General features: G+C 36.0%; 1 protein-coding gene across 1 annotated transcript in view; it reads right to left on the bottom strand.

Annotated features, from left to right (window-relative positions):
• The window catches only part of TMEM163 (transmembrane protein 163), a 288,446-nt gene that overhangs the window by 63,370 nt on the left and 208,278 nt on the right, over positions 1-16,798 (bottom strand). Inside the window, exon 5 of the mRNA XM_074215047.1 lies at positions 14,314-14,410. Within this exon, the coding sequence (XP_074071148.1) occupies positions 14,314-14,410 (97 nt within the window). The remainder of the gene's footprint in view (positions 1-14,313; positions 14,411-16,798) is intronic.

Raw genomic sequence — 16,798 nt, forward strand, 5'->3', positions numbered from 1 at the left:
AATCTGTTGTTCATCTTTGAGGGATTTATGAACTTGAATTGGGAAAGTGGTAAGAGACCAGCTCTATTTAATCTATAGATTATTTATAGATATAGTAAAATACATAGATAATAATAGATTATAGATAATATATCAAATATTATAATGTATATTATTGAAGTAGGGGAAATAGATGGATAGAGAAATATGTATTATAGTTTTTAATTTGTACTGCCTGTACTGACCAGGTATCCCCCTCACCCCAGCCCATCACATTGCCCAGGCTATGAGATGAAGTCAATGAAAGTTTAGTAAGGTACCTAGCCCCTCCTAGACAAAAGATAAGCCCCAGTCAATGAAATAATGTATCAATGCCAGAAAAGATTAAATCTTTGGCTTACACCTTCATCTACTTACCTCTCTATTTTATCTCTGCTTTTTGAGCTCTGGCCCTTAATCAAAATATCTCCCACCTACCTACATCCTCCTCAACAGTGCAGCTGACTCTTCTATTAATCTGCTCCTCTGCCTTTTGAGGGTAGTCCACCCTGGGGGAGCTACATCCCCAATCTCTATTGCCCTTCTTTATTACTTATGGTGGCTCACCTTTCTTTGGAAGGCAGCTGACTCTGGGGAGGGGGGAGTGTCATCCCTCAAATTCTCCTACCCTTTGCCCTCCTCCCTCTATTTCTTATCTCCTACCTGCTTGTCTTCCTATAGGAAGTCAGCCCATTTTGGGGGAGCATGATTCCCAAACTCTCCCACTCTCTTCTTACTTCTAATGAAACTCACTATCTTGTTGCTTCTGTAAAGAACTTAAGATGAACTTTTGGAAGAAATTGTTTGTGCAACTGTGTTTGAATTAAAATCTAAGCCTTTCTTATCTTCCTGAGTCAGAATGATGAGTTTTTCACCCCAAAGGAACCCAGTCTTTAAGCTCTCCTTTCCTGCAGACATTTTCCTGTCTTCATTATGATATAATTATGCTATTTACATATAGCCATACTATGTCTTTCATATACATATATTGTAGATTAGCATATCTTGATTTTATGAGGAAACTAAAGCCTGATATGTCTGAGGTCATTCAGGTGGTAATAAGTAGCACAGATGAGAGATTAAATCTGTCTTCTCACTTCAAATCCAGTGCTCTAAAGCATAATACTTAGATCATGTATATTTTATACAATAGAAAGAAAGGTATATGGTAAATGCTGCATTTTAAATAGGGAATTGTGAAAGAGGCCTGGAGTAAAAAGACATTGTCAAATAAATTGTGAATAAAAGAGTTGGACTGGTCACATGGCAAAGGGAAAGTTGACCAGATTATGTATTATATTCATATCTTCGGTAGGTCAAAAGAAAGTAAGGAAGACCTGAACTCCTTGGATCCCTCCTACCATACATCTCTCTACCTCCTTCCCAAAGGGTGAACTTTTATGAGAATAGGGGCAAGACTTACACATGATGGATAGATAAGGGTTGTATCTTTGGAGAGAATTAATATTGGAGTATGTGTGTATGTGTGCATGTGTGCATGCTTATATTGTGTGTTTGTGTGTGAATATATATATATATAAATATATATCTATAGATAGATAAATAGATATACACATAAAAGCATTAAATATTTTGGTATGGTAGGCAGAGTACTTTCTTTAAAATCAAGAACAGCCAGAGTCAAGTAGGCTGTATGATCATGGGAAAGTCACAATCTCTCAAAGTAATAGGTAAGCATATGGTACATTGGAAAGAGCACTGGATTTAGAGGAAGAAGAATTATGTTCAAAAATCTATCTTTTGCTCTTCTGCCTGAGTAAACTTAATTTAGCTTCCTTATCTGTAAAATGAGGGGTTTGTTCTAAGCAACTTAAAGTTTTAAGTTATAGACAAGTTATTAATATGCTACCAGTGGAGGTAGTTTCCATACTTGGAGTTCTTCACTCCAATAAAATTGAAGGTCTGGAACAAGAAAAAAAATATGCACACATTTTTACATTAGGTTATTTTCTCCTTTACCAAAATCTATTTCATTTACACCCCAAAGGACCTCCATAGACACTGGGAAACAACACTGCCTATGTTATTTGCACATTATGCCCTAGAAGTTGAATATTTAATTTGTGTTATACATAGTACGAGAGAGAAAAAAGTTAGCATGATTGCTTCAGAATAATTCAATAGGAGTGAACATCAAGGCTTTTATCCAAAAACTTTACAATTTAGAAATTGTTAATTACAGTTCTGACTCAAAACTCATGCATTGTTGTAATTGTTCTCATTCTAAAAAAGATATATACATATAGATTAAATTATCATTTAAATAAACTTAATTTGTAATGTGACTGGGGAAAGCAATGGAAATTTAATGCATAACTCAAAAGTGTAAAATGAAGCTTTGTAGTTAGGGGCAATATTCAAAATACCTCAACTTCATATTTATATCATAGAATTGTATAATTCCATGCATGAACAAGGTAGTGAATGACATTCTCTTTGTTCCAAATATTTATTAAAGAGAGTAGTTTAGTTCAAGGCTTCCACCAGGCTAATTTCACACAGTATGTCAGCCTCTGGATCTGTGGAACTTAAGACAATGGACACAAGCCTCTTTTCATCTCTTTAGCACTTCAAAATGTTCACAGTCTAATGGAAGAAGTGCTGAATGGTATTGTTACTCATTTACTTAACATATAACAGTAATAGAATCAGGATAAATGAGTTCTCAACTCTTGCCCTGAATCTGATGTATGACTTTGGACAGCTCATTTTACCTGTATAATTCTCAAATTTCTCATCTAGAAAAAGAAAGATTAGGACTAGATAATCTCAGTCTCTCCTGATCATGACAATCACAAATAAACAGAAAACTGGGAGCTGACCAATTAAAGAAAATTTTTTTTGCATTGATATTAATAATTCCTGGCTGGAAAAGAATACTATCCAATGATTAGATTGGATTAAATTTTATTAATTTTTTAAAATTTTATTAAAATTTATCTCCTCATAATCTTTTGGTATTCTTTCTTTGAGGATTTTCTATTAATTGGCACAACTATGGATAATTAGCATTTATGATGATGACTCAGTAGTACAATTCTAAAGAGAATTCAAGGAGGTTGGGATTAGAAAACAAAGTGCTGAATTATTTAGTTATAGGGTCAAGACAGGGAAGAGAAGAAAGCAAATTCAGAGCAGTGGCACCTGAAAAAATACTCAAAATTGGAGATTGCAAGATGGACAAATAATTTTTCAGAAGTTGAAACAAAGGGTATGATGAAATGATAGGAAGTTTTGGTCATTTTGATAAAGGGGTATCAGGTTAGTTTCTTAATCAAGGAAGTGAAACACTTGAAGATAATGATGAAATCTAAGGAATGATCATGCCTAGGTATGACTTAGTTGAGAAGGAGGTCTCGGGGCGGCTAGGGGGTGCAGTGGATAAAGCACCAGCCCTGGAGTCAGGAGTACCTGGTTCAAATTCGGTCTCAGACACTTAATAATTACCTAGCTGTGTGGCCTTGGGCAAGCCACTTAACCCCATTTGCCTCACAAAAAAAAAACCAAAAACTAAAAAAAAAAGAGAGAAGGAGGTCTTCAGTCTATGAGAGACTGAAGAACTAGGAGATTAGGGTGAATATTCAATATGAATATTGCAGCCTTCTAGTAAAAGAGCAAGAGTTGAGGGAGAGAAGAAAGTAATGAATCATTTTGAGGTAGGGAAGATGTTGTGACCTATCAGAGGAATTCTGTTCAAAGTGACTCCATTCTGAGATGGGAGTGGCCTTGGATTGTTCACTTTTCCTCCAGCTTCTGGTTTCCATGATCCATTGATGAATTAAGCTTTCACTGGCATGACAGGAAATGACATGTTGAATTTAGAGGTCATGTACCTTGGGACAAGAAGGACCAGTACATAGCTTGCCTACTGAAGAACACTTGGAGCCAGCAGCTAAAGTACTCCTCAAGGACCACCCTTGGTCCAACCCATCACAGAAGTGCATTTAAGAAAAACTCCAACCCCTCCTTTCCCTCTCCCTCTCCCGCCCTCCGGCTCTAGGAGGAGAAAAGTTTTTAATCTGTGTACTATGTAAATCTCCTATAATAAATCCTGAGCAGTTTTAAACCACAGGGATTACATGAATTCATTCATTTTTCACTAACTTTCAATCTCTATTGGAGACACTGAATATCTTCCACTACATCTTGATTTGCAGGTGAATGCAATTTAAGCAAGGCTGAGCTGCAAAGTTCTCAGCCTTATTATCTCCCCCAGAGTCACTGAAGTCCAATGGAAAGAAAAAAGTCAAGACAAGTGTCAAGAGTTACTCTGGTCTTTCTAAATTAAAGTTATTCCCAAAACTCAGTTTGCTCATTCAATGACTAAGGGCTAGGTAAGAATTGAGCCAAAAGTTGACCTAGTTTACCATCTGAAAATTCTCAGTTTGGGAGGGGTAGGCCCTCCAAAATCAGAAAATAATTGTTATTTACAATGAACTACAGAGGTATGGGCTGGAGCCTATTATTGGCCATTCAGTAAAATTCAGATAAATTTGGGTCTAAAGAAGTAGTCAAGTAGATTCATTTGAATCACAATGGGCTTTTTTTAAAGCCTGATTTTTCAGAGCTACATTTCAAAAAATCAAATGAAAATTACAGGACAAAAAGTAAATGGTCTCTTGGGGGGGGGGGGAGATAAAAATATTTTTTTTATTTTTCTTTTTTATTGTTTTTAAATTTATCTTAAAATATAAAATAAGAAGGAAAAATATTGCCATAAGAGATGATTCAATATCAAGCAATAAATTTGCATTTTTGGAAAATCTATGTAATAATTAAAAATAATAAACCTATATAACAAAACACTATTGTGTTCAGAGCTATCCATCTTTTCTTTGCCTCCTTGTAGGTTTTCTTTTGGTCTTTGCTGTACATTTTTTTCCCCTTCCTCCCCCCCAAGGTGTCTATAATTAAGCAAGGATATACACACATGTGCACAAACATACATACAAATACATACATATATGCACCTATAGATAACTAGATGTCTATATACATAGATTTATATATATATACATAGATATCTATAACCATTCTCATATATTCACATATATATATATATATTCATAGGCATATATGTAAGACTTATTTCCACTTGTCTTCTCTTTCTCTGAAGGTGGATAGCATCTGCCTTCATAGGTTCAAGACTTTCCATAGTTTCCTAAATCCACCAGCTCATCATTTCCTATACCACAGCAATAGTTCAAACTTATACTGTTTTAATTAATTTAAAACTATACTAATTATAATGGCAAACGTATAGTTGTTTCCCTATTTTTCTCTTTTGATTATGTTTTAACTTTAACTTTATTTGAGATCATGATTATTATCCCTGATTTTTTTTACATAATAAATTCTACTACTGATCTTTATACTTGTACTCATCTCTCATTTTTATAACATTTTCTGAAAGCAACATAATGTTAAATTCAAAGGCAATGGGGTTAAGTGGCTTGCCCAAGGCCACACAGCTAGGTAATTATTAAGTGTCTGAGGCCGGATTTGAATTCAGCTACTCCTGACTCCAAGGCCAGTGCTCTATCCGCTGCGCCACCTAGCCGCCCCAAATTCAAATTTTTAATCTGGTATCTGTTTCCATTTTGTGGATGATTTCATCCAATTCACATTCTAGGCTATAATTACTTGTTTATTTTCCTCCTTCCTGTTTTCCTCACAATTCTCACCTCATCCCTCCTCACTCCTCTGCTTTACTTCTACCTGCTACTTTGCCCTCCTAATCGCCCCCTATGAGAATCCCTTCTTTACCCTCCCCCCAAACTATCTCTTGCCTTTTTGTTTCTGTCTGAATTTATACCCTTTCAAATATATGTTCCCTCTATTGTCCCCTTCCTATGCCCCACCCTTATCCTATTCCTACACCCTATTTCTGTATAAATTTAGAAAACATACCATTCTGATGTTAGAGTTTCTTTAAAAATTGCTCCCTTATATGTTTTCTCTCTCATCACATTCAACTGAGATCGATGTATACCATGGAAACAATGTAAAGACTAACAGACTGCCTTCTGGGGGGTGGCGGGGGAAGCAAGACTAGGGGAAAAAATTGTAAAATTCAAAAATAAATAAATCTTTCTTTAAAAAAAAAATCCCTCCCTTATCTTCTCTTCCCCTCCCCATTCACTCACTGTCTTATTTTTTCTGAATTTAGAAAACTTTTGTACCCTTAAAAAAAACCTTACATAGTATACAAAATATGAACAACCAAAAATTACATTCCACTAGACAGAACATTATAGTGGGAATAAAAATAAACAAACAAACAAACAAACAAACAAATAAATAGAGAAAGATTTCCAGATACACCAAAGAGACAGAATCAACAGACTTCAGCTAGTGGTTGGATATGTCAGGTGGAGGAAAAGAATGAATCTGAAAAAACCCAAAACACTGCCATTTCAAGCACTGATTACTAGATGAAGAGTGACATTTGATAAGATGGAATGCTCCCATGTACATTATCCATGTTCAATCCATGTTTTCTTATCCTGTCCTTTGGAAATTTTTCCTGATAGGTTTTCCCATTGTACTGGGGATTGGGGGTGAGAGGAGGAGTGTACTTTTAAATCTTGTAATATAGAATCAGGATTGTTGACTTAGAGCTAAAAGGCTAGAATGTCACAAGAGTCCATGTAATCTGATCCTTTCATTTTACAGATAAGAAAACTACTGATATTTAGAAAGACTAAAGTGACTTGCACACTTAAACAGGCAAAAAGTGACAGAATTGAGATGTAAACATTGTTCTTTGATACCAGATTGAACTTTATCTACTATATCACACTGCCTTCAGAAGAAGAGATATGATATTCAAGTCGCCAGTTATTTCTTACAATCGCTCCATGTGCCACCCAAATCTTCTTTTTCCCAGTCATACAAAGATGATATTTGTCCTTCGTTTTCAAAGAAGACCATGACATCAGGGAGGTGATGTCATCACAAACACATGAACTGAATTTGAGTGAAGGGGGTGGCTGTGCTAAGTCACCAACCTCATTTTCTCCTCCAGAGTCATCTGGTCTAGGGGTCAGATATCACTCCAGTATGACTGGAGATGATCCTAGATATGAGGCAATCAAGATTAAGTGGCTTACCCTAGGTCACACAGTGTGTGAGCATCAAGTGTCTGAGGCCACATTTGAATCGGTTCCTCAGGACTGGTGCTTTTTCCACTGTGCCACCTACCTATTCCAAGCATATAGTTCTTTGATAATATGGGCAGCTAGGTGGTGCAGTGGCTAGAGCACTGACTTTGGAGTTAGGAGGACAGGAGTTTAAACATCACCCTAGACATTTGACACTAGCTGTATGAACTTAGGAAAATCACTTAACCCTGATTGCCTTGAACCCAGGGCCATCTCCAGTTGTCCTGATTTATATCTGGCCACTGGACCCAGAATGGCTGTGGAGGAGAAAGAGAAACTGATAATTTGGCACAGTATCTCCCTCACTCAAATCCAATTCATGTGTTTCTCATGGCTTCATCTCCCTGATGTCATGATCTTCCCTGAGAATGTAGGACAAACATCATATCATCACTTCTTATACATGCTAGTATTTGTTAGTAACATGTTACACCAACATCTGCCATTGTTTTTTGAGTCACCCAGTTTTAATTCTTTGAAATGGTGATGCAATTGTCAGAATTAACAAAGTCAAAAGGAAGAATTAATTTGGGGAAAAATAAATTCTTTTTAGCTTCAAAGTACCTTACTCCCAAACCTGCTCTATATGGTTTGTGGGTACTACCTCTGTGCCATACATCATGTTCTCTTATCTTTGTAATAGTAAACTACTAGTTCATTGACCCATGCTGTTGTACTGTACATTAGGCATTGGATAAGCATTCATGGGTTCACCTGACAACATATTATGGGAAATGTAACTTAGAATGGTGTTTTCTATCAATTGTTATCCAAAGTTTAACAGAAATCAGCTCTCTAGAAACACACCTTCTACACTTTAGTAATAGCAACTAGGCTTTAACTACATACATACAAATAACTGCTATGGCAACAAGTCATCCAGGAAGGAAAAAAATCTCTCCTTCTACCCCCATCAAGTCATGACCATGCACCGAAAAGGAAACATTTCTCACTTTTCAAGAATACTAGGGAGTGAAGAAAGAGAAAAGGGAGAATAATGTGATATTCTCATCTGCCTCTGACATTACATGAGCTGACCATCTGTTTGAACCATGTTCATCACTTTAACAGTACTGAATTGTCCTTTTTATAAGCAGTGGAGGTCAAGATTTTAGGTCAAATGGATGGCAAGTCTCTTCTTTTGGCTTCTGCAGCATCACACACACACATACATACACACAAAGAAGCACACACACACACACACACACACACACACACACACACACACACACACACACACACACACACTCAATCCCTAGTAAGAATCATGCCTTCACAAGAAGATGGGATATCTCTTATTCTAAGACTGTGGCTAAAGGGTAGAGAAGACAATTGGGTAGAATCAGAAACTCCAAATACATAACTACAATGAGAATAGTCAAAGAATTTAGAACCATAAAGGATATTAGAGATCATATAATTTTAAAGGTAAGTAAACTGAAGTTCAGAAAAAGTTAAGTGGTGTATCTGAGAATCATATAAAATAGAAATGATATAAGCTGTATAGGACAATTTTAGTCCAAATTTCCAAGGTGAGGGCAAAGGGAATGTACTTTATATTCTTAGGACACGCAATATATTCTTTTAAAAAAGATTTTCTCCCAGCCACATGCAAAAACATGTTTCAACATTTACTTCCAAAAACTTCCAAAATTCTCTCCCTTCCTTCCACTCCACTCCCCTTCATTGAGAAAGCAAGTTACTTGGTGTAGGTTAAAAATGTATAACCATGAAGAACATTACTACAATAAGTTGTGTTGTAGAAGTAAGCTTAACTGCCTTCACACAAAACCTCAAGAAAAATAAAGTGCAACAAAAAGTTTGCTTCAGTCTGTATTCGGACACCATCACCTCTGTCTTTGGGATGGATTGCATTCTTTATCATAAGTCCTTCAGAGTTCTCTTGGGTCACAGCATTGCTGAGAGAAGGTAGATCATTCATAGCCGATCATCCTACAATATTGCTATTACTTTGTATAAGGTACATTTCCCATTCATCTGATCATGTAATTTTTTTTTTACTGAGAGCATCTTGTTTATCATTTCCCATAACAGAACATCATTTCATCTCAATCATATCACTATTTGTTCAGCCATTCCCCAACCGCTGGGCATCCCCTCAATCTACAGCCCCCTGCCACCAGAAGAAAACTGCTACAATTATCCCTATACATTTTTCCCTTATTTCATCTCTTCTGGAATATAGACCTAGTAGTAGCACCACTAGACTACAGTATAGGTATGATTTTATAGCCCTTTGGACATAGTTCCAAATTGCCCTACAGAATTGTTGAATCATTTCACAACTCTCCAACAATGTATCAATATCTCAATTTTCCTACATCCCTTCCAACATTTTTCATTTTCTCCTTTTGTTCTACTAGTTCCAATTCAATAGATATATGGTAATACCTCAGAATTGTATCATCCCACATTTCTCCTATCAATAGTGAGGTAGGACATTTAAAAAAATTTAAATAGTTGTCACTTATAACCTCATATGAAAACTGTTCATATCTCTTGATCATTTATCAGTTAGAATATGGCTCTTATTTTTTTTATAAATTTGATTCAATTCTCAATGTTTGAGAAATGAAGTCTTTATCAGAGAAGCTTATTTCCTCAAAGGTGCTATTGCTAGCTGTATTTCCTTCTATCTTATTCCCTACCATCCCCTTTTATTCATTTTCTCTCTCTCCTTTCACCCTGTCCCTCCCTCCTCAAAAGTATGTTGCATCTGACTACCCTCTCCCATGATCTTCCCTCCCTTCTATTACCCACACTCCCCCTCCCTCCACTCTGTTCTTTCTCCCATCCCTTCTCCTCTCCTATTTTCCTTTAGGGTAAGATAGATTTCTATACACAGTTGAGTGTGTATGTTATTCCCTATTTGAGTCAATTCTGATAAGAGTAAGGCTCATTCACTTCTCCACCTCTCCCTCTTCCACTACACTGCAAAACCTTTTTCTTTCCTTTTTTATAGGAAATAACTTACCCCACTCTACCCTTCCTTTCCCTTTCTCCTAGTACATTCCTTTCTCCCCATTAACTCCATCTTTTTAAAAATGTATTAAACTTTCAAATTCAATTCATTCTGTGCCTTGTATAGGTATGGTTCTTCTAACTTCCCTAATAAACAAGAAGGTTCATATGAGTTATCAGTATTATCTTCCCATGCAGGAATGCAAGCAGTTAAACAACAGTAAATTCTTCATGCTTGACTCTTCCTGTCCATCCTCTCAGTTCTTCACCTCTATTTATGTGCTGTACTTGAAGATCAAACTTTCTGTTCAGCTCTGGTTACTTCATCAGGAAAGTTGGAAAGTCCCCTCTCTCATTGAATGGCTACCTTTTCCCCTGAAAGAATATGCTCAGTTTTACTGGGTAGTTGATTCTTGGTTGTAATCCAAACTCTTTTGCCTTCCAGAATATCATATTCCAATTCCTACTAGACCTTAGTATAGAAGCTACTTAATCTTGTGTTATCCTGCCTGTAGTTCCAGAATATTTGAATTGTTTATTTTTAGCTGCTTCTAATATTTTCCTCCTTGACTTGGGAGTTCTGAAATTTGGCTATAATATTCCTGGCAATTTTCATTCTGGGATCTCTTTCAGGAGGCGTTTGGTTGATTCTTTCAGTTTTTATTTTACACTCTGCTTCTGGATATCAGGACAATTTTCCTAGATTATTTCTTGAAAAATTATGTCTAGGCTCTTTTATTTGGTCATGACTTTCAGGTGGTCCAGTAATTTTTAAATTCTCTTTTCTGGATGTTTTCCAGGTCAGTTGTTTTTCCACTGAGGTATTTCACATTTTCTTCTAGTTTTTCATTTTTTACTTTTGTTTTATTGCTTCTTGATTTCTCACAAAGTAATTAGTTTCCATTAACTCCATTCTGCAATTTAAGAAATTATTTTCTTCAGAGAACTTGTATCTCCTTTTCTATTTGTCCAGTTTTGCTTTTTAAGGCATTCTCCTTATTGACCTTTTGGACTACTTTTTCCATTTCACCCAAACTGATATTGTATCTCTTCCACCAAGTGACTGACTTGGTTTTGGTTTTAATAATTTTTTCCCATTTTGTTCTCATTTCTCTTCCTAATTTTTCCTCTACCCCTGACTTGATTTTCAAAATATTTTTTGGACTCTTCCATAGCCTGAGATCAATTCATGTTTTACTTGGAGGTTTAGAATGCAGAAGATTCTGAGTATATATTTTGATCCTCCATAGTACCAGAGTAATTGTCTATGGTAGAATGTTTTTTCTTATGTTCTTTGCTCATTTCCCAAACCTATGACTTGATTTTAACTTTTTGTTAAGCAGGGATTCTGCTTCTCAATTTCTCTAAGGTCTTATGAGAAGCTCTCTTGACTTGTGCTCTAGTCTGTGGATGACTACAAGTCATCCTTTCTGTCCTGGAACATGAGGAGAGTCCCTGCTTTGTTGTAGACAGTGAGTTCTGTTGTGCTTCTGCTCCTTTTCCTGAGACTGGCACCCCAGATTGTGATCTGGATCTGAAGATGGTCAAAGCAACAGAGCCCTGCCTCAAGGATAGCAATGAGACTCTGCAGTCTCCCCCAACCTCCCTACAGTCAGTGGACTGAATGCTCTGGAAGCAGTTACTGGGTGGCTCCCTGGACCTGGTATCCTGAGGCTGAGTCTCTGCTGAGGCCTATGCTGGACTGGGCTCTGCTCTCATTCTGGTATAGCAGAGTTTTCCTGCTGATCTTCCCTATTTTCCTTAGCAATCCCTGGGCTGTGAGGTCTGGAAACTATAACTGCTGCTATGGACCCAGGTGCCCCATAGTCTGTTCCTGGATGACTTGCTTCAGTATAGCCCGGGCTTTGCTGTGGGCCCTTCCTACCCCAGTGTAAAAGATCATTCCAATGGATCTTCCAGGTTGTCTTGGGTTGGGAAATTATTTCACTTAAGTCTTTTTGTGGATTCTGTCACTCTAGAATTTGGTTAGACTCATTATTTAAAGGTATTAGGAGTGGTTTGGAGGAGAACTGATGGGAGTCCCTGCCTTTCCTCTCATCTTGACTCCACTCCCCACAATATATTCTCAAGTGAAAATATATAGACTCCTTAAAAATTTTATAGATTCATAAGATTTAGAAATAGATATCTAGTCTAACTCCATCCTTTTAAAGATGAAGAAGCTGACAGGAAGAGAGGTTAAGCAATTTGTCTAATGTCACAAAGAAGGGGCAGAGAATGAATTTGAATACAGGTGCTCTGACTCTAATTCAGTGAAGTATCCTAGGCTGAAGTGCTTTTTCTTTTTTTAAAAAAAAATGTTTATATACTGTGTGATTTATAATGGATCCAGATTAGATTCAGAACAAGCTGCCAAAAAACTTTTTCCAAACAAGGTGCTCAGTATTTTGCTAATAGGGTATGAGGAAGGTCTGGAAAGTTGTGGTTTTAGCTGGGTCCCTTGAAGTAAGGACCAGCCCAGATTATTCTTCCTCTATCCTTTTCTCTCTTCTGAGACCCAGTTAATCATTCATTATTTTCAATTTTCCCCCTTGCATTTTACTAAACTCATTCTCTGAAACTGATGTGCTATTAGTCACTAATACAGTAGTATGATTTTAAGGCTATGTGTCTTTCTCTCAGGGATAATTTATCTTAAGTCTTATGCCTAACTAAGAATGGAAGAATTTTCTGTTATTCAAAGAATTTCACATTCCAGCCTCCAGAGAGGAAAGATGTCATTTAAGAAGGAAATCCTTCTTGGGCCCCTAAAAATTATACTATATAATAAATCCTTAATTATTACTTTGGCCAAATTAAGTGGGATGGGCAGGACTGATAACCCATTTTTATGAATATACTCTAATCCCAACACTGACTGCAAAAGTGACCCCTTTGCATTCTCTTTTTCCCCCATCTTTGAAGGATCTGACACAAGCCTAATCACCAGTCAATGGTAATTTCAAACACTGAAATTTGTAAGATCTATTCCAGAGAGTCCAGTTAGAGAATCAGCCTTTATTATAAAAAGAAAGAATAACTAGAGGTAACCTCTAAGATTACAATATAATGGCTTTATAATTTATAATTTATAATTAGTGAAATTCACTTCAGTATCATCTCCTCAATATGACCATAAAGTAATTCCTAAATAAGAATAATTCAGGAAAATTTCCAGCTATATTTCCTCCAAATAGATATCTCTGCATGATCCCAAACCAAAATTATATGAGGTCTAATAATTCTGATCTTGCAGAGGTACTACAGATTCTCAGCCTGACTCACTAAATCATGTGCTTTAAGGTTGGCCTAGATTTGAATCACTGTTCAATTTGTTTACACAGAAGACTTACTGTTAGGGCAGGGCTTTCATCTCAGAGTAATCATAGTGGCAGTCTTTTTGTACAGATTCACTGATAGGAAGTTGTTTGAATATTCCTATTCTTTGAGTATTCTTAGGAAAAAAGATATGAGTGCAGATAATGATTTATATCCTAAGAACTAGGCATCCACAGGAGGATTTTAGTTGAGTTTTTTTTAAGACATAGAGATTTAAAAAGTCATACCCAATGTTATTTTTCTCATCAATTCAAAGATTAATTTGTGCCATTAGAATTTTCATTGCCCTGGAAAACCCAATGCAAATAGTTTTGTGTACTGAAGTGTAACACATTCTGGGGGAAGGGGAAAGAGAATGGGAAAAGACCATTAATTCTACTGAATGGACAAAGAATGACAGATGGAAGCAATGTGAAATGTATCACTTTGCCATATGTGAAACAAACACATTCTCAATACAAAAGAGTTATTTAAAGACATGTTACTTTAAAGTAAAAAAAATCAAATTCCAAATAGAGAATGATGCTGAACACAGTAGTGACAAAGCAGATGGTCCATATGTCGAGAAAGGCTGCTTACGTTTTCTCTGTTGCTGCTCTTCAAGCCATTACCCTCTGTGCCGTAGTCAAGTTACCAAAATAAACATGAATTCTCATATCCTTCCTAAACATGGACATACTGTGTTATTTTTCAATGTGGCCATTACTGCTAGCAATCTTACTGATTTGAGGTCTACACAGGAGATAGGTGTCACTAAAAAAAGAATTTTAATAAAAAAGAGTGACCTTACCACTTCAGGGAGCAGCCTTGTTGAAAGGTCATGGATGGCTTTGACCACTATACATACTGATGACAGAAGGAATATCACCCCCAAGATTACACAGGCTCTGAAAAGAAACAAGAGGTTGAGAATCTTAATTTGGAATGTAATACTCTATAGAGGTATTAGTACAATCAACAGAGACCATGAAAAGGATAAAGAGACCAATTTTGAAAAGCTTAAGACTTACCAATCTCTCACTGAGGATGTGCACATTTCACTAATTATATACACACAAATTTAGAGCCAAAAGACACTTTATACACACCTTGTTCAATACCTTCATTTTTTAGTTAAAGAAAATTACAGTTCATGAGAGAAAATATTCAAACATAGACCTCTGCATTATATAGTTTTTCCTACTAAAGGAAATGTACATTTATTAGGCACCTGCTATAAACTAGATATTGTACCTAGGGGCTTTCCAAATATCATTTCATTTGAACCTCAAAACAATCCTCTGAAGTTAGTGTTATTATGATCTTCATTTTACCATAGGGGAACTGAGGCAAACAGAGGTAAAGTGACTTGCCCAGGATCACACAGCTCATAAGTATTTGAAACTAGATTTGAATTCAAGTCTTCCTGACTCCAAGTCCAAGTGTCTATCCAATGTGCCGTCTCTGTTACAATATGACTACATGGTAGTCAAGTTAGCAAAATAAACATGAATTCTCATATTCTTTCTAAACATGGATATGCTATGCTCTTTTCCAATGTGGTCATCATTCCCACAATATTACTGGTTTGAAGACTGCATATGAGACTGATGTCACTAAAAAAAGAAACACCAAAAAGAGCTAGACACCATGGGATAACCATTAAAATTCAGTACAATGTGAAAAACACTTAAGAAACTTCAATAACTCACAAAATTTCTGAATGTAAAGTCTAGATTAAACTTTCAAAGATTCTCTCAATACCTTGCAAATGAATATTTTAATCTAACCAAATCAGATACAGCCTATACTGTACATCTATTAATGCTATAAAACTGCTTGATTTAAGGTACATGAAGCCCACTATGTTCCTTTACTTTTTAACTGTTCATTCCCTACACAATCCTAAAGTGATAAATTTAAAAAGTCAAGTAAATCACATTGAACAAGTCTAGACAGTTGAGCTCTCTCATGTCTGGCACTCACTTTTGGTATGTGTGTGCTATAGGAGGGGTAAGTGTTTTATCATGCAGCTGACAAATAAACAAAGAATACCAAAAGAAAATCTACATGGAGCCAATGTGAGACATGATTTACTAAGACAAACTAAAAAATTTAGACATTTAAAAGACTCAAGAATTTAGGGGAATGTTTTCTGATTTATAAAACGGGAATTCTACTGCTTATATTACCTACTTCATGGGTTTATTGAGAAATAAAAGGCTTTGTAATATGTGCTATTTTAAATTAAATTTTTTTAGCTTTTACAAGGCAGTGGGTTTAAGAGACTTGCCCAAGGTCACACAGCTAGACAATTTTTATGTGTCTTATACTGGATTTGAACTCAGGTCCTCCTGACTCTGGGACTGGTGCTCTATCCATTGCACCATCTGACTGCCCCAGAATATGTGCTATTTTTTAAAAATATATATTTAAGCATTCCCATGGTATTCCATACTATATAAGATTTAAATTCTCAGATCAGAAAAGACATAGCTTCCTGTTTTTGATTTTTTTTTTTAGGTTTTTGTAAGGCCAATGGGGTTAAGTGGCTTGGCCAAGGCCACACAGCTAGGTAATTATTAAGTGTCTGAGACCAATTGCTTTATCCACTGCACCACCTAGCTGCCCCTGATTTTTCTTTATAAGGAGAAAGTCATTTCAGGAGAAATTTATTGACAGTGATTCTTAAGACTATATCTAGGAAGAAAACCTAGGGGAAACTTGAAAATTAAAAATAAGAACTTCTCAAAGCTAGAGAACCTGTGAAAGTTCGAATCCACAAATGGAAATGTGAAATAAAAGGGAATTATATTTTTCAAGATATCTGGGTATAATACAAAAGCAGGAATGCAATTTGGCAAGCATACCTGCTTTGTAACAGGCAGTATAACAAGTACCAGGAACATAAAGATTAAAAAAGAAAACCTAGTCCTTCTCTCAAGCTTATATTCACTGGAGAAGAAGAGTACAAACACAAATAAGTATATACAAAATATGTACAAAATAAATCTTAGAAAATAATTGGAAGGCAGGGAACTAACAAATGAAGGGGTCAGAAAAGATCTCCTATAGAAAGTCACTTCAGAATTATGCCTTTAACATTAACTTATTTGTTTGTGAAGGACACAGTTTTGTCATCATCAGATTTATTATACCTAAAAGCAGATTAGTAACCCATGGTAGATATGGTGGTATAAAGAGACAGCTTGGTGTCATAGGCTGAATATTAGAATCATGGGACTTTGATTCTTATGATGACTTAGTCACTTTCTGCCTCAAACACATCACTTTAC

Source organism: Macrotis lagotis, chromosome 1 (assembly GCF_037893015.1).
Source record: "Macrotis lagotis isolate mMagLag1 chromosome 1, bilby.v1.9.chrom.fasta, whole genome shotgun sequence".
NCBI lineage: Eukaryota > Metazoa > Chordata > Mammalia > Peramelemorphia > Peramelidae > Macrotis > Macrotis lagotis.